The 26,969-nt window shown below is 56.5% G+C and overlaps 1 protein-coding gene and 1 long non-coding RNA gene across 7 annotated transcripts in view; one reads left to right on the forward strand and one right to left on the reverse strand.

The window, feature by feature from the left end:
• Positions 1 to 1,436: 1,436 nt before the first annotated feature.
• SYNPO (synaptopodin) overlaps positions 1,437 to 26,969 on the reverse strand; it is a 36,998-nt gene continuing 11,465 nt past the window's right edge. For 4 of the 6 annotated variants that reach the window (XM_077895886.1, XM_077895889.1, XM_077895887.1 and 1 more), the window contains exons 2-3: positions 9,693 to 12,046; positions 1,437 to 4,318 (exon numbers count right to left, since the gene is read on the reverse strand). In XM_077895886.1, coding sequence (XP_077752012.1) covers positions 3,584 to 4,318; positions 9,693 to 12,046 — 3,089 coding nt within the window. In that variant the 3' untranslated portion in view covers positions 1,437 to 3,583. Of the gene's footprint in view, positions 4,319 to 9,692; positions 12,047 to 17,654; positions 17,839 to 26,969 lie in introns of those variants that run through there. The other 2 variants (XM_077895890.1, XM_077895891.1) reach the window with 2 other exon arrangements.
• LOC144312808 (uncharacterized) lies at positions 16,782 to 19,589 on the forward strand. Its single transcript, XR_013378438.1, has 2 exons — positions 16,782 to 19,163; positions 19,337 to 19,589. It is a non-coding gene; the product is annotated as an uncharacterized LOC144312808 (long non-coding RNA).

Here is a 26,969-nt window from a genome sequence, read left to right on the forward strand (position 1 = left end):
AAGTCAGACCCGTAAATAAGCCTTTGCGATGCATGATGGGAAGTGCTCTGGGAGTACCCGGGGGAGGGTGCCACCGGCATTGCCTGGGGAGAGGGGGTGGGGAAGGAGAGTCCCAGAGGAGACATTTGATCTGGGCCTGGAAGGCTAGTGGGAGTTCAGTGGGCAGCGGGGCACAGGCACCGCAGACAGAGGCCTCCTGGTGTGTAACAATGTCAGGGGGTCCGCGAGCAGAGCCAGAACTGCCCACAGAGCTGAGAGATGAGGCGGGACAGGTGGGCCAGATCACAGCAGGCTTTTCAAAAGGAAAGTGTGCTTAAGAGTTTAAAGCGGTGGAATGGAGTGGTCAGATGGGCATTTTCCAAATATATCTCTGGCTGCCAGGTGGCATATGAGTTAGAGGGGGGCAGACTGGAGGCAGGAAGATCATCCTGTGGTCAGGTGAGGATGGGGAGGCTGCACCGGGGCAGAGGCCATGGAGACTGGAAGGACCTGAGGGGTAGCTGGGGAGTCACATGGTTGTGCTCAGAGATTGGATGTGGGGAGTGAGGGAAAGGCCACTCTGGCTTGAGAGGCTGAGGAAGGTAAAAGGGGAACAGATTGGGGTGGGGGCGGCTTCTCAGCTCAGTTTGGGATGAACTTGATTTGAGGTGTCAGGGGTGGGGGATACTGTGCTCAGGAGGGGTGCTGGCTGAAGGTAAAGATTGGGTCACCTGGGGAAGGGTGGGGCCGGCAGCACCTGTACCCGTGTGCCGGGGACAGACTGTCCGAGGGGGTATTTGACATGCTCTTAGGAGGAAGCCTGAGCTCTGTGGACTCCAGGAACTCTATGTCCTGCCCCTTAGACTCCTGCTCCCAGCCTCTACTGGGCCTGAGCTTTTAGAGGGATGAGGGATGTTCCCAGGGCAGGCTTGGCTTCTCCTCGGAGTGAGGCCACAATGCCCTTTTCTGGACAAAGGACACCCCCATCAGGTGAGGAGCACTTCTGACAGTCTGGGTCCCAAGCTCACTAGGGTTATCTGGACTCAGATGGGACCTCTTGTAGGGGCTTCTACTGCACAGAGCCCTAACCTGCCATGAGGAACCTGCCCTGGCCCCTGACCCAGCTCCAGTGATGGCATCTTGTTGTGAGGAGCTGGGCAATACCACCCCGAAACATCAGCTAGCCCAGCTCGCTCTGCACAGATAGGGACACTGAGGCTGGATAAGGAGTGGCCTTACGCAGGGTCTCCCAGCCTCGTAGATGACAGGATCAGGACTTCAACCCTGGGACCTCCTCTGTGTTTTCCATTGCTCCACATCTCTCTCCATGGTTGCTGCTCCCCAAGCCCCCATCCCTCCTGTGTCAAACATTCTCATCCCCACTGAGTCCCTCGGACTGTTCCATGGGGGGACGGGAGGGGCTTTAGACGAAGCTGAAAATGACGCTGGAGACAGGAGGATGCAGAAGCATTTATTGAGGGCCGGAGATGAATTCTACAGGAGGCAAGGGGCAGAACACAGGCAGTCTCTAGTGGGCTAGAGGAGAGGATCTGGGGAGAAGGCAGTGACAGCGAGAGCAGCCCGGCGGAACTGCAGCTTCCCAGGGCTGCCTCCTGCTGGTTCTTTGGGGAAATGCAGGCAGAGTGGTTTTTTTCTATGCCTCTGCATTGACCAGTGGCCTGACAGCGTCTCTTCTATGGAAGAGGCCCTTAGCCCCAGCCTCCCAAGCTACAAGGAAACTTGTAGCAGACGGGGACTTTAGTAAATGTGGCCACTCATCCTGGATCAAGCAGGAGCACCCTCTTACCTTCCCACTGTCAGGGCCTGTGTTCCCAATCCTCAGGCCCTAGGCACCCTCTGGGATTACTCCTTAATTCCAAAGCATCCCCATCCAACTCTCTCCCACCCTGACCCCAGCTTTCCCTAGCTTTCCCTAGGGGTTCCAGGTCTAACATCACCTGATGGGTAGGTAAGTCTACACCTAACCCTGGACCACACTGGGTCCCTCAACTGTTAGCAACATCCTGGAATCCTTCCTCCTACATCGCTTGGATCCTCAGCCAATTGCAGTACCCCACCCCTACCTTTCCTCTGCACTCAGTATTCTGAAGGTGATATTCTGAACCTCTAGAGGGCACCACCAGCCAACTCTGGAAACTAGAATTTAGCCACATTCCTCCCTTGTCCCTCTCCAGGAGATTGGAATGGAACCACCCAGGTCTAGGGAACAGGCTAGGGCCTGCAGCCAGGCTCCTCAAGGTCACTGGGCACCAGGCACTAGCTAGGCCACAGTGTAATGGGAAAGGGATGGGGCAAAATGGTGCCCACTCATCTGGGCATCATGTGGATACTGGGGCCTAACACTGAACCATGGGGTACTTCCTAAGGAACCAGAAACACAGGCAGACTCTAATCTAACCTCTCACTCACCCACCCGTGCTCCTCTGCCTGGAATGCTGCCCAGCCAATCCTCCACCACCATCTATCTGCTCCCTTCCTAACAGCATGGAATGTATTTCAGGACTGGGAGAGCCCTCAGAGGTCATCCGAGCCAATCCTTTTCCTACTAGAATCTCCTCTGTGCATCCTGGCTACTGCTTGAATACCTCTCACAACAAGGAACTCTTGCCTTCCCTTTTCTAAGTAAGCAACCTCAAACTCGGGGCCATCAGGTAAAGCCACAGGATGGCAGATAGCTCCATATCAGCAACTCTCTCCCCAGCTCAGCTTTGAGCCTGGCACCTGCCATGAAAGGGCCCAGAAAAGATAGATGTGTCGGAGGCACCCATAGCATTCCTGGAGGCCCACGTCCTGGGGCTGGGGACAGACGTTGTCACCTTCCAGCTGTCCTCTCTGGCAGCAGATAAGATGCCCTGATAGTGTGACCTGGGGTGGGAAAAACACGAGAGATCTGGGAGGAGGAATCTTTCCACCTCTTGTCCCAGAGGGACCAGCAGGGCACCTTGAGCTGGCCTGGGAGATCTCTCTAAAGGTCACGGTGGTAAAAATAGAGCTTGTCTGGGAAGGGGTGGAAAACAGCTGCTTCTGCCTGAGACTCGGTGCCAGGGAGGCGATGCTCAAGCCGGAGCCTGGACAGGGAACTCAGGCCTAGGATCTTCTGAACACACCCCTCATCTGCCAGACTCCAGAGAGCAGAGCCAGGAAGGGAGGGAGGAGTCTGGAACCCTGAACTGCAGTGACTCTAGGGGTCCGTATACACAACACCCCCACTCCTCCAAGGCAGGCGTGTGCGTGTGCACGTGTATTGATGGGAGGGGAGGGAGAATTTAGACCTGCGAAGATTGCCGTGGCCAGAGTCCCATTAAACAGATGGGAAAGCTGAAGGTGAGAAGAGGAAGGGTCTTGCCCAGGGTCACCCAATGCCTGAATGATGGACGCAGCGCTAGGCCCAGGCTTGGATCACTACCCCAGCCCCAAGCCCAGGGCGCTCCTCGCCGGACCCCTCGTCCAAAGAGGCCAGCCCCCCATCTCCACTGCACCCCGGGACGAGGTGCTGGGATCCACCAAGGCCCTGGCCTCTTCCTCTGGCTCAGCCCTCCCGGGTGGGGATGGGGCGGGGGCGGGGGCGGGGGCGGGGGCGGCTCTAGGTGGTGCAGGGGGCCTCGGCGGGGAGGCTGCCGCGCTTGAGCCTCACACTGCCGTTCCAGCCGCGGGGGCAGATGTTGTAGCCGAGGATCCCGGGCGACTTAGCCCCGGAGTCCTCGGAGTCGAGGGACACGTCGGAGTCCGTGGGCGAGCGGCGGTAGGGGAAGGGCCGGGGCGGCGCGGGCAGCGGGCTCCGGGGGCTGGCGCAGGGCGAGGGCGCGGCCGACAGCGGGCTCCGCGGAATCGGGGAGAACGCGGCGGCGGGGCCGGGGCCGGGGCCGGGGGCGGGGCCGGGGCCGGGGGCGGCGGCGGGGCCGGGCCGGGCGGGCTGCGGCGAGCGCAGGCGCGGCGGGGGCGGGGGCGCGGGCGCGGGCGGGGGCGGGGGCGCCCCGGGCGGCGAGAAGGGCCGCAGGCTGTCTGCGCCCGGCGGCCGCGGGGAGGCGCTCTTGCGCCGGGCCGCGTTGATGATGTTCCGCGCCAGGAGCGCCTGCAGCTGGCGGCTGGGGGGCCGCGCCTCGGCCTCGGGCCGCAGCGGGGACGGCGAGCGCTCGCTCCACGAGGGGGACCTGGGCGGCGGGGGCGGCGGGGGCGGCGGGGGCGGCGGGGGGCTGCTCCTGCTGCCGCCCTGGCCCGGCTCCCACGGCCCCGGGCTCACCCAGCCGTCCAGGCTGCTGGGGGGCCGGGAGGCGCCGGGCGTCCAGGGCGGGGAGGTGGGCAGGCTCTCGCGGCGGTCCTGCGGAGAGAGCAGAGAGGGCGGCCGCGTTAGTGCCGGGTCGTCTGGGCCGGGACCGGGGCGGGGCGGGGGGCGCTCTGCCCGCTCGCTCGAGCAGCCGCGCCCTGCCCCGGCCGCCGCTTCCCGGGGACGCAGGTGGGAGCGGTTAGGGACGCTCGCTCTGGAGCCCGACCGTGTGCTTATGCTCCAACTTGGGCGCCCTCGGGGCTCCAGTTCGTCCCCCGTACGATGGGGCCATGGGGCCGTGCCTTCAGCACCTACTCCACGGGGCTGTTGAGGACTAAATGAGATAACTCCTGTAAAAGAATATCACGGGACCCGAAGAGTCCCCGGGGGAGAGTGATGCTCAGTAGATGTTAGTGACCTTAAAGAAATGCTGGAAGGCGACACATGAAACTAGGCAAAGTGGGACGCTGTTAGGAAATGGGGCAAACAATAAGAGCTAAAACTATTTTAAAAAAGGAAATGGGGCAAACAGGGCAAAGTAGGCAGTCACAGGAGTGGAAATAAAGCTCTAAGGTACTACTTTTTATATTAGTTTACGTTTTTTTATACATATGGATGTATTATCTATGTTAAAATTTTTAGGGGATCCCTGGGTGGCTCAGCGGTTTAGCGTCTGCCTTTGGCCCAGGGCACGATCCTGGAGTCCGGGGATCGAGTCCTGCATCAGGCCCCCTGCATGGAGCCTGCTCCTCCCTCTGCCTGTATCTCTGCTTCTCTCTGTGTGTGTGTGTGTCTCATGAATAAATAAATAACATCTTAAAAAAATTTTTTTTTTAAATTTATTTATTCATGAGACACACACACACACACACACACACACACACAGAGGCAGAGGGAGAAGCAGGCTCCATGCAGGGAGCCCGACGTGGGACTGGATCCTGGGTCTCCAGGATCACAATCAGGGCTGCAGGCAGCGCTAAACCGCTGAGCCACTGGGGCTGCCCAATAAATAACATCTTAAAAAAAAAAGTTTTAACAGAAAATCGTCAAGGACTTAGGGAAGGCCCTCAGCCCCAACCCTCTTGCCATGTTGCCATGGTCACCTCCTAATTTTTTTCCTCCCATGCCCTGAACAGAGAGGAAGTTCCCACTGACAGATGGGAACACAAAAGGAAGTGGGGTCATTCTGCCCTAGGCAGCACACTCTCCTGGCTGGACTTCTTGCCAGCATGGGGTAGGGAGTGCGGATTTGGTGAAGCCAGGTTGCTGTACATCTTTGAGGTGATAAAGCACTGCTCTGCTAAACATTACTGCACCCGTTTCCTACCTGTTTAGGGACTTTCCAGTCTACGAGTCGCAGTGTCATCCTTTGTCTCTCATTAGAGCCTCACAACATGCTGATGAGGTAGCTGGCATTATCACACCCATTTTACAAGGATGAAAATGAAGTTCAGAGGTGTAAATGACTATCTGGTGTGTCCTGCCCCACCAGAATGTGTGTGTGTGTGTGTGTGAGAGAGAGAGAGAGAGAGAGAGAGAGAGATTACTCCTGCTCAAAGGCTACACCATGCTAAAGCACTTGGGAGAACTGCTATGAAAGAAAGTGCAGGACTTGAAGATCATGCCCTGCTTGTAGTTGCTAAACCACCTCTTCATCCAATCAGATTCCAGCAGTAAACCAGGGCACTCAGCCTTCGATCCAATGCAAATTCAGCAGCAGTCAATCCCCCTGAGTCCAGAACTAGCCAGTCCATTCAGTGTCTTCTACCCAATCAAAATCTAGAGCCATTCATGAGATCCATTCTTTCATCCAATCAGTAATCAGCCACAGCCAAGCCAGTCAGCCTCTCATCCAATCAGAATCGGGTTCCTCCCAATCAAAAGGAAGTCACAGAGTGTGTTTTCTGCACACAATGCAGCAGCTCCTAGATTAGCTGACTCAAAATGAGGTCCCTTAAACCTAAAAAGGAATGTTGTGCAGTCGTCCGGATAGATTTTTCACGGGGTGGTAATACTGGAGGGGCCCTGAGGGGATCTCCTGGGGACATCCAAGACCCCAATCATCCATTTGAAAAGTTAAAACTCAGCGTAGGATCCAACGCTTTGGCTCCCAGGGTCAGAGTTGCGTATATGTGAGCCAGAGACACTGGGAGCTGCTCTGCCTGTGACGCCTCCCAGGAAGCTTTCAGTTAGCCCAACTGTGGGAAATGATCCCAGAGTTCACGATCCCAGCCCACCAACAAGCATGGGGGCAAAAGGACCAGGGCTCTGCAGCCAGGAAAAGGGCTGGGGCAGGGGCAGTTATGATACCTGTCTGAAATCTCTACAGGTCACCTCTGCCTTTGGTGGCCTCAAGGGGAAGGTTAGGGCCCGTGAGGGGGAAGGAGTAAAAGAATGGACTTTCCAAGCCGGGGTTGCAATATTGGGCAGTGGTAAGCAGCTCCTCATCATTTGGAGGTGGGCCAGAGCCTGACCTCATCGGAACTGCCATGTCTCGGTACTGCCTCTGTGTGCACATGGGGGAGGTGGGGGTGCACAATACAAAACTGCTGTGAGAAGTCAGGGCCGTTCACTTTCTGACAAAGTTCTCGATGTATTATGTAAGCCAGAACTCCCTGGAAATGCACATGGGTACAAATTCAGAAGGCAGCGCCCACTTAACCCAGCACCAGTTCCACTGCAGGGCACGTGTGTGGGGTGAAGCCTTGAGCAGTCAGAGAGGAACTATCAGAGACCAGAGCTGGCTCCCAGGCTACCTACTGCAAGCCCTTCCTCATACGGAAGGGAAACTGAGGCCCGGGGGAGAAGGGGTTGTCTGAGGTCACACAGGGAGTCAGGTGCAGATCTGGGACAACCCAGTTCTGACTCTTTTTTTTTTTTTTTTTTTTCCCCAGTTCTGACTCTTGATGGCAGTTTGTTCCTCTCCACCCGGGGCAGAAACCATTTGCAGGAGCCAGGGGGCGATGAATAGGGGAAATTGCCCGATTTAGATAACAGGGCGAGGGGGAGGGGGCCGGAGGGAACCAGAAAGTATATGCTCTGCCTAAAGGCATTTACATTCCACTTTTAAAGAATTCAAACACACCTGGACTGTAAGGGGCTGTGGGTTTCCCCCACACCCTATAGCCTTTTGGGCCAAACTCTGCATGAAGGAGAAAACAGAAGAATGATTTTCATGGGACTATGGTTCCCTAAGTGCTGACCCAAGGAGGAGAGGGGAGCCCCCACTTCCAAGCCACCACACCTCTGTACCCACGGCAGATCCGGACACACAGCAGTCGCAGACAGCTCACAGAGACACGCCACACGCTCACACATGGCAACTGAGTCGTCCTACCCCGCTCCCCGGGCCAGAATCAGGGAGGAAGGGGAGAGCCCAGACCACCAGCCAGAGAGCGCGGAAGAAAGAAAGAAGCGAGACAGATTTGAGGCTGAGTGTATTGAGAACAGGAGAGAAAACAAAGTTGGGGGAAGAGCTCGGCCAGCCTGGCCGCAGGAGCTGCAGGATGGAGGGTGGGCTCTTCGGTTGCTAGCTAGCCCTCAGGGGTAGAAGGGATCAGGGATCAGGGGTCGGGGTAGGGGCTTCACTCCGTCCTGGGAGGGGCCTGGCATGAAGAAGCTGAGCTTACTTACGACTCCCCCACGCATGCCCCCAAGTTCTGGGCAGAATGAACTCACTAGGAAGGCACCCCCTGTTCCCATGGAGACGAGCCCAGAGCTCACGAAAACTGCAGGCTCAGCCCAGCATGGGCACCGCCTCCACCACCCCTCGCCCCGCTGGGAGCCCAGAAATAGGGCTGGGGAAGAGAAAGTGGGTGGTGCTCGGCCCCCAGCCTTGGGAGGCTTCCATCTGAATGCTGCCTCTTGCGTCCGTATTCTCTCCCCCCACCCCACCCCACCAAGCCTGATTTGGGGACCGTATCGCATCAAATGTGTCAGAGGTGGTGAGAATCTCACACTACCTGACTCAGCACCCTCACTGTAGGGGACACTGAAACCCAAAGATTCACATGGAATTCATCTGTTAGAGTCCAGACCTCTGAAACCCCGGCCTTCTCCTCAAAGCTTCAAGGGCTCCTCCTCCGTCCCACCAATCTGCTGTGCTCCTGCCCAGCCCTTACTATGCTTCCACGGTCCCCAGGCCACCCTGAGCCTGCGCGGGACCAGCCTAGGCTTCCGATCCCCTGGCCTCCAGCCACACCCTCCCAGGTCCTCACAGACCTCACATCTCCATCTCCAACGGTTCTATGGCAACAGCCCGTTTCCTCCCCCACTCTTCCCAGGGGACTGTCTTATCACTTACAAGGCCTTTCTCCCAGAGCGCCAGCCTCTCCTCCCAATGCTCACAGACTGTCACGGCTGGAAGGGCACTGACTGTACAAATAAGAAAACACGTCCAGAGAGGGAAGGTGACTTGGCCAGACTCACACAGCAAGGGGAGGCTGAGATGGGACCAGACCCTCCTCCCAGCCTCTCTCCCTGCGGCCCCCTCCACTGCATAGAGATAGCTGCTCTTAGTTGGGCAGATCTTGGCTGAGGTTGAAGGCCAGCTAGCCAATGGACTGCCAGGGGCCCGTCTCACTGCACACCCTGCACATCCTTCTACAGGGCTCCCCTCCTCTCGGGGACGCCCTGGGACCTCGCACGCCCCAGCACACGGAGGGCGAGCCGGGTGGAACCAGGACGGAGGTCTGGTCCCTAAAGGGGAGCCAGGTGTCTGCAGAGGACATGGAGGCAGGGAAGCAGAGGGGCAGGGAGGAAAGCATCAGACAGCGGTGGTGGGCTAAGTCCTCATCCAGCAGAAGAGCCCACGAGAGGAGAGAACGTGGCGGCCGAGGCAAAGCTCTCTGAAGCAGCGGAGAGGAAACGGTGTCCAGAAGGCAGAGGTGGAGGAGACAGACCAGTGCAGGTAAGAAGCCAGCGACAGGCAGAAGGATGCCAGGAACTGGAGCAGCTGAGGAGGCGGACCCTTGGCTGGCTGGTTGCACAGAGGCACTGGCCGGCTCTGTTGACTTCAGAAGCCCATCTTGGGGCCCCCTTCTAGGCCATTCCCCAGCAAGACGCTGGCATCCCTACAGATCACCAAGGCCCGAGGAAGCCCCCCAGCCTCATTTCGGCCTGCCAAGGGAATTCTCTCTCCATGACCCTCCCCCTCGACCCAGTATCGGACGGCAGATCCCTCAGACATGGAGTCTAATGACCCTTGTGGCAGCTGTAGCCCAGAGAGCGGAGGTGACTTGCCCAAAGTCACAAAGCTAGCTGGTGGCAGCATCAGCCTCTGAGCCCCGAGTCCCCATACTCCTGACCCTCAGCTCTGTGCCACTTCCAGACACATCTGCTCTCCATCCCGCCCTCAGAGAGGGCGCCCTGCCAGGTAGTGGGATTCCTGTGGGATCCTTTACTTGAAGCAGAAGGAAGGCTTCCACACCTGAGCCTCGATCCCAGCATTCCGGGTGGAGAAGGAAGGCCTGGGGGCCTGCTTGGCTCGGGGAGACCACGCCCTGGAGGGCGACACGGGGGAGATATCGCTGCTGTAGGTTGGGCTCACGGCCGTGGGCTGGAGGCCGTCCTGGCCAGGAGAGGTGTAGAGGCCCGGTGAGGAGCGGGAGGCCCGAGGCAGGGCGGGCGACGCCGGGAGGGCCCCCTTGGGCAGGCTGGGCACCAGGTCCAGGGAGCTGGGCTTGGCGGGCGAGGCAGCTCTCGGCGAGGCCTTGACAGGCTCCTTGATGGGCGAGAGGACGTAGAGCGAGGCCCGCAGCGGGTAGGCCGGCTGCTTGGTAGGCTCGGGGCGCAGGACCCCATTCTCAGGCAGGTAGCCGTGGTAGAGGGAGGCGGGCGGGGTCCGGGCTGGGCTCCGGGAGGCCACTCGGAAGCCGCCAGGAGCATTGGTGGAATATTTCCAGGATGAAGGCAGGGACATGGTGGGTGAAGGGCAGCGGGCCAGTTCGGTGTGGCCCGAGGACTCGATGACATACTTCTCCATCCGGGACTGGCGGCGGGCATAGAGCTCGGCCCCCTTCCCGGAGGCCTCGGACAGGTTCTGGTTGGGCTTGGGCTTCGGCTTGGCCTGGATGCGCGGTGACTTGAGGCAGGAGGCCCACTCCGGGAGGATCTCCTCGGCCGCCGCGGGGCTGGCCCTGTCCCGGGGTGCTGACTCCTGCTGGAAGTTGGAGGCCTCAGCCCCCAGCGCGAAGGGCTCCTCCTCCACGCCTGCCTCCCCCTGGTCCCTCTGCCTCCGCTTCTCATCAGCCGTCTGTACCAGGTCCAGCAGGTCTGGATTCGGGGTCACCTTGGGCTTCTCCACGAAAGTGAACATGGATTTCCGGCTGCCCCTGCGGGCCATTGACTCCTCCAAAATGCCCGTCTTGCTGGCAGGAACCGCCTGGCTCTTCAGATGAGAAGGCTTGGGGTCGGAGCTGGGGTAAAGGGCAGAGTAGGAGGGGGGAGACCTAACCCGGGGAGCCAGGGGAGCCGTGGACAAGGTCTCGGCATAGGTGGGAGGTGGAGTGAAGTTCCCCAAGGGGCGTCTCTCCAAGGCAGGGCTTCGCTGTGCCACGGACCTCCTTTCCACCATGGGGCTGTGGGACATCACGTGTCTCTGTGGCCGAGGGCTCCTGTCTGCCACGATGGGGGGCTGGGAAGCCAAGGCCTTCTCCCCAAGATGTCGTCTCTCTACCATGGGGCTCCGCTCCATCTGGCTGGTGCTCCCCGGCGCCTGGATGCCGAAGGGTCTGGCGGTCCTGTTGACCACTGATGGGGGCTTGGCCAGTGTGAAGTGGACCTCACTGTATAGCTTGGTGGGCGTGGGCGTGGCTGCCCACCCAGACGTCTCTTGTTCTGTTGGCACCACTGGGACACTGGGCTGTACATCGATGAGCAGGGAGCTGGACATGAAATCCGGGGCTGGGGTCCCAGAGTCGGAGATGGGAGTAGTTTCTCTGGAGAAGGTGTTGGTGGTGGTAGGTGGAGCTGACACCTTATCAATCAGAAGTGTGCTGGATCTCACCTCCGCAGCTGGCTCTGGGGGCTGCCCGCTGGAACACAGGCTGCTGGGTTTGCAATCTGACGCCGTGCCATTGGGAGGGAGCTGTGCCTCCGAGGGCTGCTGGCTGTTTGAGAGCGGCAGGCTCTGCGGGGTGACAGTCGCCGGTGGGTTCTGGTTGATGTCTGCAGCTGGCAGGCTGTGGTTGCTGTTAGGAGCTGGTGTGGTGAGGGTGGCACTGAGTGAGGACAGGTTCTGGTTGCCATCTGCAGCTGGGCTGTGGGCCTCTGTCGTGGGCGGGCTTGGTTGGCTCTGCTGGACCTCTCGGTTCTGGGACAGGTGCAGCCCATTGGCCGTCAGCAGGGCTGCATTCTCCTTCAAATAAACCACCAGCGGGACCTCTTCCTCCTCGCTGGCCACCTTCTCCAGGTGCCGCAGCAAGTTGGCTTTCTCTGAGCATCCCTCCATGCTGTGAGCAGGGACCCCCGCGTCAGGGCTCCGGAGGTCGGGGTTGCTTGGAGGGCCTGGTTCAGGCAGTGAGGGGGGACTCAAGCAGAGCCCTGAGGCATAGCCTGCAGGGCTGGCAGGCGGCGTTCTGAGGGACTCCTGGCTGGGCTTGGGGCCCCTCAGGCCCTGGTTCTCCGAGGTGAACTGGTTCACTCTCTGCCGGCGCCTGTTGAAGAGCTGGACGCCCCGGGAGTTGGAGCTGGGAGGGGTGGTCAGCTGGGCAGCGATCTGTTGACTCCGGGCCTTGGCCTCTTTCAGATCTCTCTCGGTGAGGCTAGTGCTCTGGCCCAACGCTGTAGAGAAGGACAGAGGTCCAGTTAGCGAGTGGGAATGTAGAGCCACGGGGGTACAGAGACAGACAGACAGATGGCCACTGTGTCCCTCCTACTGATGATCTTTTCCTCTGGAATTTGATCTTTACTCACTGTTTCCTGGAATCCCCTCTCCTCATAAAGATCCCTGACCCAACAATCGTGGCCCAACTCAAATGCCACCGCCTGTGTAAAACCTCCCGATTACCCTTTCGGGATGAACCTGACCCTCATTTGGCTTCCCTCTGAAGGTTGTTGATACTGCACTCAGCAAGAACATCTCACCCTAGCAGTACCCGCTACAGCCCTGACTCATCCCCTACCACCCTTCTGCACTCACTAGGCTCTGCCCTGCTGGCATTCTCTCAATTCCTTGAAAATGCCGAGTTTGTTCCTGCCCCAGGACCTTTGCACTTGCTCTTTTCTCTGCTTGGAATGATCTTTTCCCAGGTGGTATTCCATGTTGGTTCCTTCTTGCCACATGGGACTCGCTTGAATGTTCCCTCTCTGGAAGGGTCTTCTTCTATAATGAGTCCTCCCCTCTCCTATCCCGTCTCTTTGCTTTATTTTCTTCATGACATTCACCATAATTTGCGATTATCATTTCCTTGTTTATCATCAGTCGCCCCACCTAGAATGTAAGCGCTAAGGGGGCAATGACCTTGTTTGACCTGGTCATCATTCTGTCCCTGGCCCCTAGAATAGTGCCTGGCATAAAGTGGGCACTCAGTAGGCATTACTGAATGCATGAACAAACCCCCCAGGAGATTTTCTATGGGCCTGTCTTAGGGGACTTTACACTTTCAATCATTTGATGACACTAACACTTCCTCTTTTTAGAGTAGGTAATGCATTCACATGGTCTAAAACTTTAAAAAAATTTAAAACCCACAAAGAATTCAGTAAAAAAAATGTCCCTCCACCCCTGAGAACCCACACTGCAAATCAGTAACAACTGCGACCAGTTTCTTCTTGCTTTTATTTATTTATTTATTTATTTATTTATTTATTTATTTATTTATTTATTTATTTATTTTTTCTGCTATGACTACTACTACTTTCTTGCTTTTATTTAAATAATCATTTTTAAACTCCTCATATTTTAATATCATGAGAGTAAGACATTGGACTAATTTCTGCAGCGACTCTACTAGCACGTGGCATTACTTTATCTTGTCCTCACAAGGATATTGGTAGGAGACAAACATTACTTGCCCCTGTTTTACAGAAGTGGAAAATGAGGTCCAGAGGCTTTGTAAGGAACTCAGCTCAGCCATAGTCACACAGCAAAGGGCTGCAAAGCTGGAGTCAAACCCAGTTCTCGCTGGGTTCACAACCCATGCTCAAGCTGCCTGCTTGTTCCAGAAGGTCCCTTTGGGATGTACGGGACACAGTCATGGGGTGGGGGGTGGGGCAGGTTCTGTCTAAGGCTGGAGTCTGGGACCCGAGATGGGTGATCAAGCTGGGGTCAGACCCCTGTTCATCTGTACGTTCACTACGTTCACAGTCAGCAACCATTTCTCTCTATACCCCCAGCGCCCGGCTGGCACACATTGGTGCTCAATATATGCTTATTGAACAATGAATGAACAAATGGGCCAGTGGACAGATGGATGAGATAGCCTGTGGGCATGGTTAACAGTCGGTGGCTGGAAAAATTCTTCTGTCTGTCATCCTCCCCCCGCCCCTCCCTACTGTGGGAAGCTAATTAGTTCTTGAGGAATCTGACCCTGCCCTCCCTCCTACCATGCCCTCATTAGCGCTGGCCATGACATGCTGAATGGGTCTCCAGGGACAGTCTTTCCAGGCACCCTGCCAGCGAGGCTCAGAATTCATGGACTCCCAGCACCAGAAGGGTCCTTACAGAGGAGCTCTTTGATCATCACCCCCATTGTATAGATGAGGAAACTGAGGTCCAGAGAGTCACCCCAGGGTCAGAGCAGCAGCTGTCTGGTCTCCACCTCCTTCTCCCTGCCTCCCATCAGGATCTGGCTCCCCACCCACACACACCCGTGCCCACCTGTCCAGAAGAGCCTGCCTTGTGCACCCTGACACTTGCTCCCTCTTAGTAGGGCTCCTCTGCTACTTAGATCACCCCATCTATAAAAGATGAAGGATTTGCGGGTTTGGCCAGGCCACTGCCCTGGGGTGGGGTCTTAGATAGGGGCAAGCCAGCCACACAGGGGCCCCTGAGAGGTTGCTGGGCTCATACAATGTTCGCCTCCTCTGCTCTGCTGTGAAACCAGGACTCCTGGCCCAAATCCGGGCTCTGCCATGTGCTACTTGTGTGACCTTGGCAAGTTACCACACCTCTGGGAGCCAGTTTCCTTAACTGAGAAGAAGTGATAAAAGTACTGACGTTAGGGTTGAGAGGCTGTAATGAGGTCATGAATGTCAGCAGCACTCATTGTCATCAAGCCCAGTGGACAGGGGAGGAGCTGCTCGGTGGTAACCCTTCTCTGCTCCTTGGAAGGGGTCAGAGCTTCTTCTGGCAAAGGAGATTCTCTTAAGGTCACATAGCAGGGGATGTCAGTGCTGTTGGAGAGGCAGGGATTACTGCCCCAAGCCCCAGAACCTTAGAGTCTCGACAATGGCTGTCCCTGGGCCCAACTGCCCACATAATTCCTGTGACGCTAAGACCATGCCCCTGAGTTACAAGCCTCTGCTTACACACGCCACTGACAGGGAGCTCAGTGCCCTAAGAGGCTGCGTCCCACTAACAAAGGCTCTTTAGCTATAAAGTCACACCTTACATTCACCCCCAACCTCTACTGCCACATAGATGAAAAAAATTTCTTTTTCTTTCCAACCTGAGAGCCCTGCAGAGATTCACAGACACAAATCACATCCCCATGGGACACGGTCAGGATACACATCCATAGTCTCACGGGTGTTTCTTATGACACAACTGCTAACATCGATTATACATATTATCTTATTTCATTTCCACAACAATGCTATGAAGCATGAACCATTATTATCTACTTTTATTTTTTTTATTTTTTATTTTTTTAAATTGATTTTATTTATTTATTCATGAGAGACACAGAGAGCGAGGCAGAGACATAGGCAGAGGGAGAAGCAGGTTCCCTGTGGGGAGCCTGATGCGGAACTCGATCCCAGGACCCCGGGATCACGCCCTGAGCCAAAGGCAGGTGCTCAGCTACTGAGCCACCCGGGCGTCCCTATTGTCTATTTTTCAGTGATGAGAAAACCAGGTTCAGAGTGGTAAAGTGAGTTGCCCAAGGTCACAGAGCCAGAAAGTACAGAGCTGACTCGTCCCTGGCTCTACATGACTCCAGAGAGCACCAAGCTTTGTGGCTAGCGCGTCCCCACAGCGTGGGGCTCACAGAAAGTGCTTCAGTGTTTGAAAAATCCAGACTTCCCAATGTCCCCTGCACTTGCCTGTTTTTCCCTTGCTTCTCTGCTTCCATCCTATCCCCAGACTGGTTCTAAAGGCCAAGGGTTTAGAAAATACTCAAAATGTCAAAGCATGAAGGGCCTCTGGGTTAAGCAGGCCTGGAGGCTCAGAGAGGGAGAGGATCGCAGAGTAGGCCCCGGGCCAGTACCCTGTCTGCTGACCCCCAGCGGGCTTGGAACTTCCCCCCACTGCTGTTCTGGGACTAGAGGAGGGCAGCTGAAAAGGCCAAGGGGTGAGAGAGCCCTGCCTCTGAGGGAGCTCCTGTGCCCCCACCCCCCGCCTGCAGTGACTCCACGGAAAAGGAATCCGGCAGGAGGCTTGGACAAGACCCTGCCAGCGATCCAGCCGATTTCTGCCACCCTGCACAAACAAAGCTGGGAGAAGGGGGGCCGGGCTGGCCACAGGCACCCCAGAGTCCCGCACTGCAGGGCACCAGGGGCGGCAGTTCCACGCAACATCCCCCAGACTCAGGAATGGTTGCCCCTGGCCATGTCCCGGCCAGCCAGGAGCCGGATGGTGCTCCCTGCCGCCAAAGAAGCAGGAGGTGGCCGAGGGCCGCAGGGGCCAGGTGCCTCCCGAGCCCCCCACCTGCATGGCTGCAGCCTGTGCCTGTGTAAGCCGTGATGCCCCCTCTTCTCAGGGGGGTGGGGTGCTGGCCCTTGAGTGACCCACCCTGGACAATGGGTCGGGAGCTCTGAAGACAGGCCTTCAGCAGAGGAAGGGGTGAGGGCAGACAGAAGGAAGAGCTGCCCGGGGTCAGGAGAAAGGGGTCCAACAGGGCTAACTCCCTCAGAGGGGGGTGTGGGGGAGAAGCCCCAAGTGCAGCTGTCAGCTGTCAGAATGATGACTACAATGGCTGCTGCAACCACGCAGCCCCCACTGCCACCCAGGGGCTGCGCTGCACACTCTACTCAGTTCTCCCCCCAACTCCAAGAGGTCAACCCTATTATTCTCCCCAGTTTGCAGATGAAACTGGAGCTCAGAGAGACCTGTCCAAGGCCATACATGTTGTAAGTAGCAGAGCTGGGATTCCAAACTCAAAGTCTAGTTGCTGAGTCTCATTTCTTAACCATTCTGCCTTCTAGACCCAGGCTGTGGAGGGAGGGGACACCAATGGAGGCTCCAGAGCTTTTGGATGAGGGTCTGCAAAACAGCCTGTTTCCTCATCACATAGTCCATGTCCCCAGCTGCCTAGGACAACTCATGCAACCCTTCTTCCTCTCAGGAGAAGGGCTGCTAGAACTAATTCTTACTAAGGTATAAATGACTGCTAGGAGATGAAGGACCTCCCGATAACAGGCTCTGAGTGGACAGAGACTGGTATGAGTGGACAGAGACTGGTATAGGGAGTCAGGAGACTTAAGTTCCAGTTGTGCTTTGGCAGGGATAAGCCCTTTCTCCCACCCCTATCACCTCTGCAGGCAGTTGCCAGACCATCAGGCCAGTCTGGACAGAGGATCTGAAGGAAGGAGGTGGGGCAGGGGAAAGGAGGCCAGAGCAGAAGGTCAGGACAGGGAGAGAATTCAAGGAAATGCTTCTTCACACGGCTGCCGTCAATGGGAGTACCCAGGCCCCACGTAGGGTGGAGTGGGACAGGGAGCCAGAGGTGGGAATAGAGACTGGCTGGAGGCAGCCCATTGTGGCCGCCCGGGAGTCTTGGCAATGGGACAGGTAAACAGGCTGGGTAAACTGCCCCCCTGCCGGGGTCAGGAAGGAACCAATGGCTGCCCGGTGCACAACCTCTGGCCTGGCTGGAGGCAGGAAGATGAACTGGGCCTGAGTAATGGCCTGGCCGCCTTGCCAGCCCCTGCCCCCCATCCTCTAGGCTGGAAAAGGAGGAAATGACACAGCCTCTATTCCCTAGGGAGTTCTCCATCCACGCCAAGTCCCAGGGAGTGCAACCTGACTGAATCTCGGCAGGCTGCCAGCCTTCCTCTCAGGAGGAGAATAATTCATACTAAGGTGAGGAGGACTGCCAGAACATGGGAGATGCCTAAGAACAGAAATGGTGAGCCCCAGACCTAGCTCCAGCCTTGCTAACAGGCTGTCAGAAGCCACCACAGGCCTCTTCTCTTGAGGCCCGGAGGGGAACTGAGACCAGAGAGGGATGCCAGAGGCCCTAAGTCACACACCCCAAAGCACAAAGGCACCTCCGAGTGCTCATCTTACTCACTCCAGCTGGCTCCTTCCTGCAGCCCAGCTTCCCCCTGGATGCTGAGCCGGCCTCGGTTCTCAAAGCCTCCGGGGAAAGGCAGCCAATTGCCTCGCTGACAAAGAGAGGAAAATCCCACTTCGAAGGCAACGGAGGAGCTGGATGTGACTTCTCTCCTCCACAGATGACTCAGCCCAGCTCTTTATCAGGAAAAGCGATTTTGCAACAGCTTTTTAAATGGCCTCTCCGCCCCCAGTCTCTCCTCCGCCAATCTACCCGCCCCGTGCTGCCAGATTCATCTCCCTCTGCCTGGCTTCGCTCACTTCTCTCTCCTGCCTCCCCAGGATGTGAAGGATCGAACAGCAAGTCCTCATCCTGGCATTCAGGGCCCCTGACACCGGGGCTCGCCTGAGAGCTTGCTAACCTGCTCCCTGTGCCCTCAGCAGCGGCCAGAGAAGATCCAATGGCTCTTGCTTCCCATCGGCGCCCTGTGAGTTCCCGCCTCCCGAGTGTGCTTTGCACCCGACCCCTCTACCTGGAACCTTCTCTGTCTCACATCCTTTCTACCTGCCCCAGCCTTCCCACCTTGCTCACATGCCGCCGCTCCCTCCGAAAGGCCTCGCCTGGTCCACCAATGTTTTCTCTGCGCCACTTCATCATAACCTCATCACTCTGCATATTATTCACATGAGTGAGAATTACCCTTCGGGGCGTGCTCACCACCTGCCAGGTCCTTGCTTCATTTATAGCAACCCTTGAGGTCAGCAGTACCTTCGTCTCCATGGGCTCAGAGGGGTGAGGTGACCTGCTCGATGTGGCACAGCCAGGTAGAGGCAGGGTTGGAATTCAAACAGGGTGGCCCAGCGCCCAGGCCAGGGCCCATCACACCGGCCACACTGCCTCCTCCCAAGGTCTTGCTCTACAGCAATCACAGTCTCGGTCTTATCCCCCATTCCCACCTCCCTGCAGACTACAGAAGCCTCCAGGGCAGGGGCCTCAAAGGCTTCATCTCTGTGTCCCCCTCCCCCCATCCCCCACACCTTCCACGCGTGCTTGCAGAATAACAATGAAGTCAATGAGGATGACAGCAGCCAACATGTGAGGAGTCCCAGCTACTGCTGAGCTAAGGGGTTAGCATGTATTTTCTCATCGAAACCTCACCGCAACTCATGAGAGAGGCTCCCTGACCTCTGTGGAGGAAAAAGAGACTCACAGATTTAGAGAGCTCACCCCAGACTTCACAGCCAGCAAGCGGCAGGCAGAGCAGAGCTGGATCTGGGAGTCTGATTCCAGGCCTGGGCCTCTCCTTCTGAAGAGCTCATTTTCCCCATCCACTGTTCCAGGCCCAGCCCAACTGCCACTTCCTCCAGGAAGCCCTCATCAATCCATCTGGACTCCCAAGATCAGTGCTCCACTCCCGCTCAAGCTGGCCCAGGGGCCTCAGGGCAGAAGGGGTCAGAGGAAATGACAAGTTGAGAAAGCTTAGGACCAAGGCCTGAGGGGAAGCAGACCTGGCCCAACTCCTGGTATCTCTCTACTGGAAGTGGGCTGGCATCAGGCAGGGCAGGGTGGGTGGGATGGGGGGAAACCAAAGGATTGGGTTCTGGGTTCTCCAGTCGGCAGGGGCTTTAGCTGACAGCTATCCTTTAGGCCACAAGCACTGCTCGTTGCTAGACCTCTGCTGTATGGTCGTTTTCAGGGACTTGAATATGGTGACCCGGAGAGAGGCAGGCTCAGTCCCAGGTGCATGGCCAACTGGAAAGGACTGGTTCATGGAGAACCATGCTCAGCCTCAGGCCCCCACTTCCCAGAACAGCCCTGGTAAGCCAGGCCTGCCCAGCCCCGTCCTCTCCTGTCACACCAGCCTCCATCACCCCAGCCCTGGGAGCCTCGGGACAGAAAGGACTGCCACACCCTGCCCTTCCAGACATGTTTAATCCAGGAGACAAAAGGTGGTGAGCCAGGGCCGAGAGACGGTTTCCCTAAACTGCCTCTGCCAGGGGTGTGCGTGGGCCTAGTCCCTCTCTGCGTCTCCAGCACCCAGCTTAGGGCCTGGCACGCTGGGCCCTCCGCAAAGATGCAGCCCTTTCTCTTGGCCCTGTAGCAAGCTGGGGCCAGAGCAGGTGTCATCCTCTCTAAATGCCCCCACACTCAGCAGAGGCCGTGACTCGGGAGTTCAGTAAGTGTTGAAGAAATAAATGACTGAAGGGAGCCTCCCATGATCCAAATCCACCTTCACAGTTTGCCCTGCCATTTGTCCCGGGAGACAACTTCTGGATTTGTCTAGGTGTCATATTCATCTAGATTCTAGATCAGACATCTACAGGGTACTTCCTGGAAGAAGTGGAGAGAAGGAAGGAGGGAAGGAGCAACATGTTTGTGGGTGACAAGGGAGATGAGGCCTCAAGTGGCAGTGATAGACCTAAGAGGCAGAATATTCCATTAAATGCTGAGAGAATAAAGAGCCCAAAAGAGACTAATTCGGACAAAGGAATCCTGGAAGGCTTCCCGGAAGAGGTGGCATATGCCCTAGGTCTTGAAAAGGCGGACCTGTAGAGGCATTCTAAGCCACAAGGCCAGCCCAGCAGAGGCCAGAGGAAGGCTCAGGACAATCCCCACCCCTTGCCCCTCCACCACCCCTACCCCAAATCAAGACCAGCTGGAGAGAAAGGCACCTTTGAGAGCAACAGAGCCGAGGGGCTTGTGCAGAGCCTGAGAGTGAAGGGGGTGATCCGGGGAGAGTTCCACGGGAGCTGCGTGCATTACGTGGTACCTGCGCGGGGCCTCCGGTGGGTTACATAACCGCCCCACCGCCCTGGCCCCGGATTCGACCCGGATTGGGCCGGGACCCTCCTCCGCCTGGGCCTCGCCTCGGCCTCCTCAGCCGGCTGTCTGGGCTGCTTCCCTCTTACAGAAGAGGCCGCTGCAGCGAGAGTGAAGGCCAGCGCCCTGCGGTAAATTCCCCACATTCCTTCCTCACAGAAAAATAAATAGCCCCGGAGAAAGAACGCAGCAGGAATGATAATGACGGCCACTCCGGGCCGCTCGGCAACAGCGCAGGGAGCCTGGGCGCCTGCAGCCGCCACCAGCGTGGACCCCGTGCACCCGTGGCCTGTCCCCCCAGGCCGCCTGACCCCCCCAGGCCGCCTAGTCACGGAGGCCGCCTGTCCCTGGAGGCCGCCTGTCCCCGGAGGCCACCTGTCCCCAGAGGCCACCTGACCCCGAGGCCGCCAGTCCCCTGAGGCCGCCTGTCCCTGGAGGCCCACTGACCCCGGAGGCCGCCTGTCCCCGGAGGCCGCTGACCGCGGAGGCCGCCTGTCCTTGGAAGCCGCCTGACCCCGGAGGCTGCCTGATTCTGGAGGCCGCCTGTCCCCTGAGGCCGCCTGTCCCTGGAGGCCCACTGACCCCGGAGGCCGCCTGTCCCTGGAGGCCGCCTGTCCCCGGAGGCTGCCTATCCCCGGAGGCCGCCTGACCCTGGGACCTCCTGTCCCTGGAGGCTTGCTCACCTGCCTCCCCTGGCAGTTCCCTGAGCCATGCCAACTCTCAGGTCTCAGGCTAGATGCACATCTGCCAAAGAAGGCTCTGGGAATCCCTTGGTCAGGGCAGGTGACTGCGGAGGGCAAACCTGTCCGGTGAGACACACTCCACTTTTATCAGACTGCTGTTTATTGGACACTTCTTATATTCCAGGCATTTGGTTTAAGTGTTATCATTACATTATTATGTTATTTCATTTTCTCTTCACAAGCTGTGGCCTGGGGGGCCATTATACCCATTTGACAGATGAGAAAACAGGCTCAGCAAGGTTTTTGGGATTTGCCAGGGTTATCTGGCCAGTGAGTGGTATGCGGTCTCCACTCCCACATCCGCTCAGCCAGGCTGCCCTTCCCAGAAAGCCTTTCTTTACCAAGTCCAGCCAGAGGCGCGGCCCATTCTCCTCCCACGCCCTGTTCAACAAGGCATCCTGTGCTACTTGAGGGCTACCTTTGGTAAAGCACCTCACCTCTCTGGGTCTCGACTTCCTCATCAGTGACACAAGGATGATAATATCTGCTTTGCAGAGTCACTGCTGCGTAAATGAGATGCAGAAATGATTCCTACAGTATAAAGTACTGTACATGCCTGAGGGGGATTTAACTTTAGCAGTTTGCACAAACCCACCTCTGCATAACTCTGCTGGGCTCAGGATGTTTATCTGTCTTCTTCCCTTCTCTGGCCATCTCTGAGGCTGGTGTGGCTCTTCTGCTCACAGTCGAGCACAGCCCAAGTTCCCCTCATTCTTAGTACCCCCGCCGTCCAGCATCCTCTCTGCAAGGGCACCCCGGTGTCAATCTCTAGCCAATGTGCTATAGCAGAGAGAAGCAGGTTTGAATCCCAGGTCTGGCCCTTGCTAGATATGAGTGCCCAGGCCCCTCGGGGAGGCCCCCAGGTCCAAGACTCCTAGGAGGGAAGGTGCAGCCACGGTGCACAGCCCTGCAGCCAAGAGGACATCATGGCCCTGGGCGTGCTGGAGGCTGCTGACCCTGCCAAGTCCTTTATGCCATTCACCAATTACCAGGCCTGTCTGGCTCCCCTCCAGAAGGAGGAGTCTGCTGCCAGAGTAGAAGTTGGATCACCCAGCCCCGCCCATCCCTGGTCCCTCAAACTGCAAGAACCAAAGACTAGAGGCCAAGAGATTTGAACCCAGTACCTGTCCTGTCACAATTTGGGTGAAACATTGGACCAGTTCCTGACCCTCTTTGGGCTTCAGTTTGTCCGTGTGTTCAAAGAAGGGACTGGACCAGAGCAGTGATTCCTAGAGTATGGTGCCCCCAAACCTCCAGTGGAAGCCCAAGGATCTAAGTGGTACCCTGATACCCAAAATCCTAATAGGTGAATTTCACATGTGTACTTGCAAAGGAGTATGATGAACACATCAAACCTGTGAAAGGCATATTACTGCTTAGGGAGAGGTAAAAGTAGATATTTCGGTAGTGAAAGTTAGACAGGAAATAAGTATAGGTGGTGCACGGACTCCTTCATTCACCCGATATTTGTTGCACACCAACCAAGAGCCAGGCCTGTTCACAGCCATGACCGAGTAACAAAGATCCCTGCTTGCATTCTGGCAGGGGAGCAAGATAATAAATAGATGAGTAACTATACCAGCAGGCCAGAAGGTAAATGTCATAGAAAAGAGATGAAACAGGGACAGGACATATACTGACTGCATGGGGTGTGGGGGGTGGTCTGCAAAGGTAAACACAGTAATCAAAGTCTCTGAGAAGTCACACCTGAGTAAATAGGTGAAGAAGGTGAGGGAGTGAGGCCCGTGCATGTCTAGGAAGAGAGACCAGGCAGAGGGAACAGCTGTGTGAAGGTCCTGAGGCAGCCTCGTACCTGGCAGGCCTGGGGATGGGGCACATGATGTGGAGGTGGGACACGGATGAAGGAACCAAGTTCTCTAATGGCCCTTCTACCGCTGCCCTTCAGGATCTTAGGGATCCCGTGCATTGCAGCCATTTGTGCACGCATGTATACGCACACATGTGGGCGTGCACACACATACACACCCGACAACATACACACATCCTCAATAGCTTCTTAATGCTGGCGAGAGCCTAGCCTGCAGCAGCAGCACCTCCTCCTCTGCACGCACACCAACACAGAAATGTTCCGCTTGCTTCACACCTGCACTACGGAGCATCATGTGTGCAGACCCCACACACGTGAATGTGTATGCACTGTGTACCTGCAGGCATGCAAGCGTGACATACAGGGTCTCGGGTGGCCCACTGGCACCAATGCACATGCAGCACGCGTACGCCCACCTTGTGGGAAGGCATGTGCACTTCTCTCCCACCAGCCTGCCCTGTCTCCAGGTCACTGAGCTACCAGCCAACCCTCGCCTGGAGGGCATATGCTACCGTGGAATGTTAAGTGCACTCCTGGCATGACTTCAAATTCGCTTCTCCAGCACCCTCTGCCCCTCAGTCATGGCTTCCTCTTTCTAGGGATACATTAAAATCTATAGCCTGATCCTCAAATGCGCCAGTGGGTTGTGTCCCTGTGGAGAATGTCCCCTTTTCTACTGCAATTAAATGGAAAAGCCATGTAAAATGCCCAGCACGGCACTGTAAATGTTACCAGCTGCCAGCAGCATCACTGGATGTCACAATCCTCCTTCCAGGCTTCATCCCTTTAGGTTGCTGCAGGTGGGGGTGGAGGGTGGGTGGAGAGCTGAAGAGTAGGAGGAAAGAGCCAGGCCAGAAGGGGGCGGGAGGAACTGGCTTTTAGTTTCAGTTTGGTCCCCAACTCATCGTGAGGCCTTGAGCAAGTCCCATCCTGTCTCTGGCCCAGATCAGAAAGCTGCAGGTGCTCCAGGATCCCTCAGGAAGTATGTCCCAAATGCACATTCCTGGGCTCCACCCCAGACCCAGACCACAGATTATCCACTTTAACAGTCCCCCTGAGGGGTTCTGAAGTGCAACCAAGTTGGGGGCCCACTGGACTTTAGAGCACATGAATTTCTAAATGTGTTCCCATTAACTTAGGGGCAAGTGCTGGAACATAGTTTGGTGCATAGTAGACTCCATACTGTTCACCAAAAATGCACTTAAGAAAATATGTTTATTTACATAACATGCCATCCCTTGGCTATGCGCACTTATAAAAGTTTTACCAGCACCTTTGTATCCATCAGAAGACAGGAGCAGAGCAGGGATTGCCACACTATTTTACAACTGAAGCAGAGAAAGACCAAGGGGCCTGGCCAGGATCTCCCAGAATGCAGGTCTTCAGCAGCCAGAGCCAACCAGAGACCTCAGCTCAGCTTCATGACATGTGCTGCCCGGGGGCCTTATCGCCTCATCCCAAATGGTTCTGACTTCTGGCCCACAGCATACCTGTCATCCACTCCAGCTTTACAAAGACTCTGGACACATGTGACTTCTCCCATAACTCAGGGTTCACCGAGAACAGGACAACCACAAACAGTTAAGTTCCTTCTAGCCATAATGGGGTCCCTCTCAGTGGGCAGTGCAGGGGCGCCCCCAAATTCCTAACATTACATGCTACTATTTGATCCGAAGTGGTCCTTCTGTTCTAGTCAACCTGAGTTCAAACGCCAGCTGAGCAGATCCCTACCTTGAGCGTGTCTTATACATGCTATGCCCAGCTTCCCCTTTTGTAAGGGGTCTCCTCATCCCTACCCTGCAGCGTGATTATGAAAACTAGGTCTCGTAGGTGCCAAGCACCCAACATCAGGCCTGGCACAGACGCTCCTGTGAGGTCACAGCACCATGAACTCACAGGCTCCAAGTGGGAGCTCCTGGAGGGCAGGGATTCATCTCCTTCACCAGCGTACCCACACCTACCCCGTGTACTATGTGCTCAATAAACATGGGCTGAATGAATGCAGAAATGAACCGGTATCTCCAAAGCAACTCTGTCCTAGTGCTAGCTTACCATTCTATTTCATGACCCATTTCCCAGTTTAGGGGGTGAGGCTCTGAGCAGGAATGGTCAGGGCCAGAAGGGAAGCGTTATGGGTCATGGGAAGCGTCCCCCTCCCCCATCTGCCAAGGCAGTGACAATGATGGCCATCGGGGAGGGTGGTGTTCTTGGGGCTCTGAATGTAATCTTGTTGACTCAGAGGCATAAATAATGCACTAGCATGTTCTCTCCTCACTATCCTGTCACGCTAAGAATAGCACCGGCTACCCTTTCAGGAATTCCACAGGGAAGAGAACAGGACACCAAGATGGGGACAAGGTTGCTAGGCTGTGGATGGTCAAGTACCCTCCCCCCAAGCCCATCTTTCCAAACCTGCGAAAGAAAGGACCCTGGATGGCAGAGCTGAAAAGGCTCTTAGAGGCACCTGGTCAGGAGTTCTCCAGGGATGAAGAAGAAGCCTGAGAAGATGGGGAACCCCAGCCCCCACCCTCTTCCTGTTATCTTTTCCTCGTCCCTTCTGATGCCCAGCCTAATACGCTCGGCCTCAACCCCCGCCCTCTACACGCCTCGCCCTCCTTATTCATACGAGGAATAAATATAGAGTGGGTGGTTCCCCTCTTATGTGTTTCATATGGGAAACTTCAGAGAGAGAAGAAGATTCTATAGCTTTTAATTTAAGAAAATGTTTAAAAGTGACGACCTAGAACAGTCCCTCTCAAACTCTAATGTACACTTAACGTAATTGCTCAGGGATGTTATTAAAATGCAGATTCAGATTCAGGAGGGGGGAGGTGGTAGTCTGCGTTTTTAAGAAGCTTCAGGGCAATGCTGATATTGCGTGGGGGAGGGCCCGCACACAGAGCACAGAAAGCTAGAGTGTTTCCCTGCAATACAGATGGAGAAGCCGAGGCCCAGAGAGAAGGGATGTGCCCAAGAGCATACGGCAGACTCGGGCTCCGAACACAGGCCCCCCCATTTCTCCTAGAGTTTGGCCCTGAGGGGCTCTGCAGTTTCGTGGTGGTGCTTGGAGTGGGACAGGGGACAGGGGGCAGGCAGCAGTGACAGGCCGTGGCAGTCAGTCCAGGGGGAGGCCACCAGCCAAAGCTCCTTGGGTCCACAGGCTCTCCCAGGAATAGAAGGAAATAAGAATTATCCTGAACAGAGGCACTCAGCTGAGTGAAGCGCTAAGAATGTGCCCTCACCAACCTGCATTTGAGGCCGGATGGACCACCAGAACCTCCTGGAAGGCATAATGCATCAGGTGGCCATTACACTGCAAACAAGATCTGGTGGCTAGGGGAGTGTGGAAGGACCCCATAGCAGCTCCCTCAGGGTACAGATCCAAGGCAAAGAAGAGATAAGGCAAGACCAACCTCCCAGAGCAGCCCTGGGAGCCTCTCCTCCTTCCCAGGATGGGCCTCAAACCCCTTGCCAGGCTCCAGGCCCTGCATGACCAGCCCCACTGCCCCCGCTGCAGCTCCCCCCAGAGTGTCTTACTGCCCTACACTCCAGCCATGCTGGCCCTCCTTCAAGTGCTCAGACTGGGCCCAGGCACCTCCTCACCCCAGGGCCTTGGCATCGGCTGCTGCTTTTGCCTAGAATGCTTTCTTCCTTACCCCCTGGGTTGTCCCTTTCTGACACTTCTCACCCTTCAAGTCTGTTTATGGGTCTCAGGGAGGGCTGCCTGCCCTTGGAGGTCACATTCCTCTGCCTCTCCTCCAAACTTTCATTAGATCTGTAATTCCATCATATTTTCTTAAGCGCCAATCTGCGGCAATGGTAAGCAGCCCTGAAGAACAGGGACCTTGGCTGTCATTTCTCTGCTCTGTCCTTGCCTCTGTGCAGAGGCCGTGGCTGGGGCTCAGTAAATATTTGTTGATTGAATGAAGGAATAAATG

The sequence above is a fragment of the Canis aureus genome, chromosome 4, assembly GCF_053574225.1.
Source record: "Canis aureus isolate CA01 chromosome 4, VMU_Caureus_v.1.0, whole genome shotgun sequence".
NCBI lineage: Eukaryota > Metazoa > Chordata > Mammalia > Carnivora > Canidae > Canis > Canis aureus.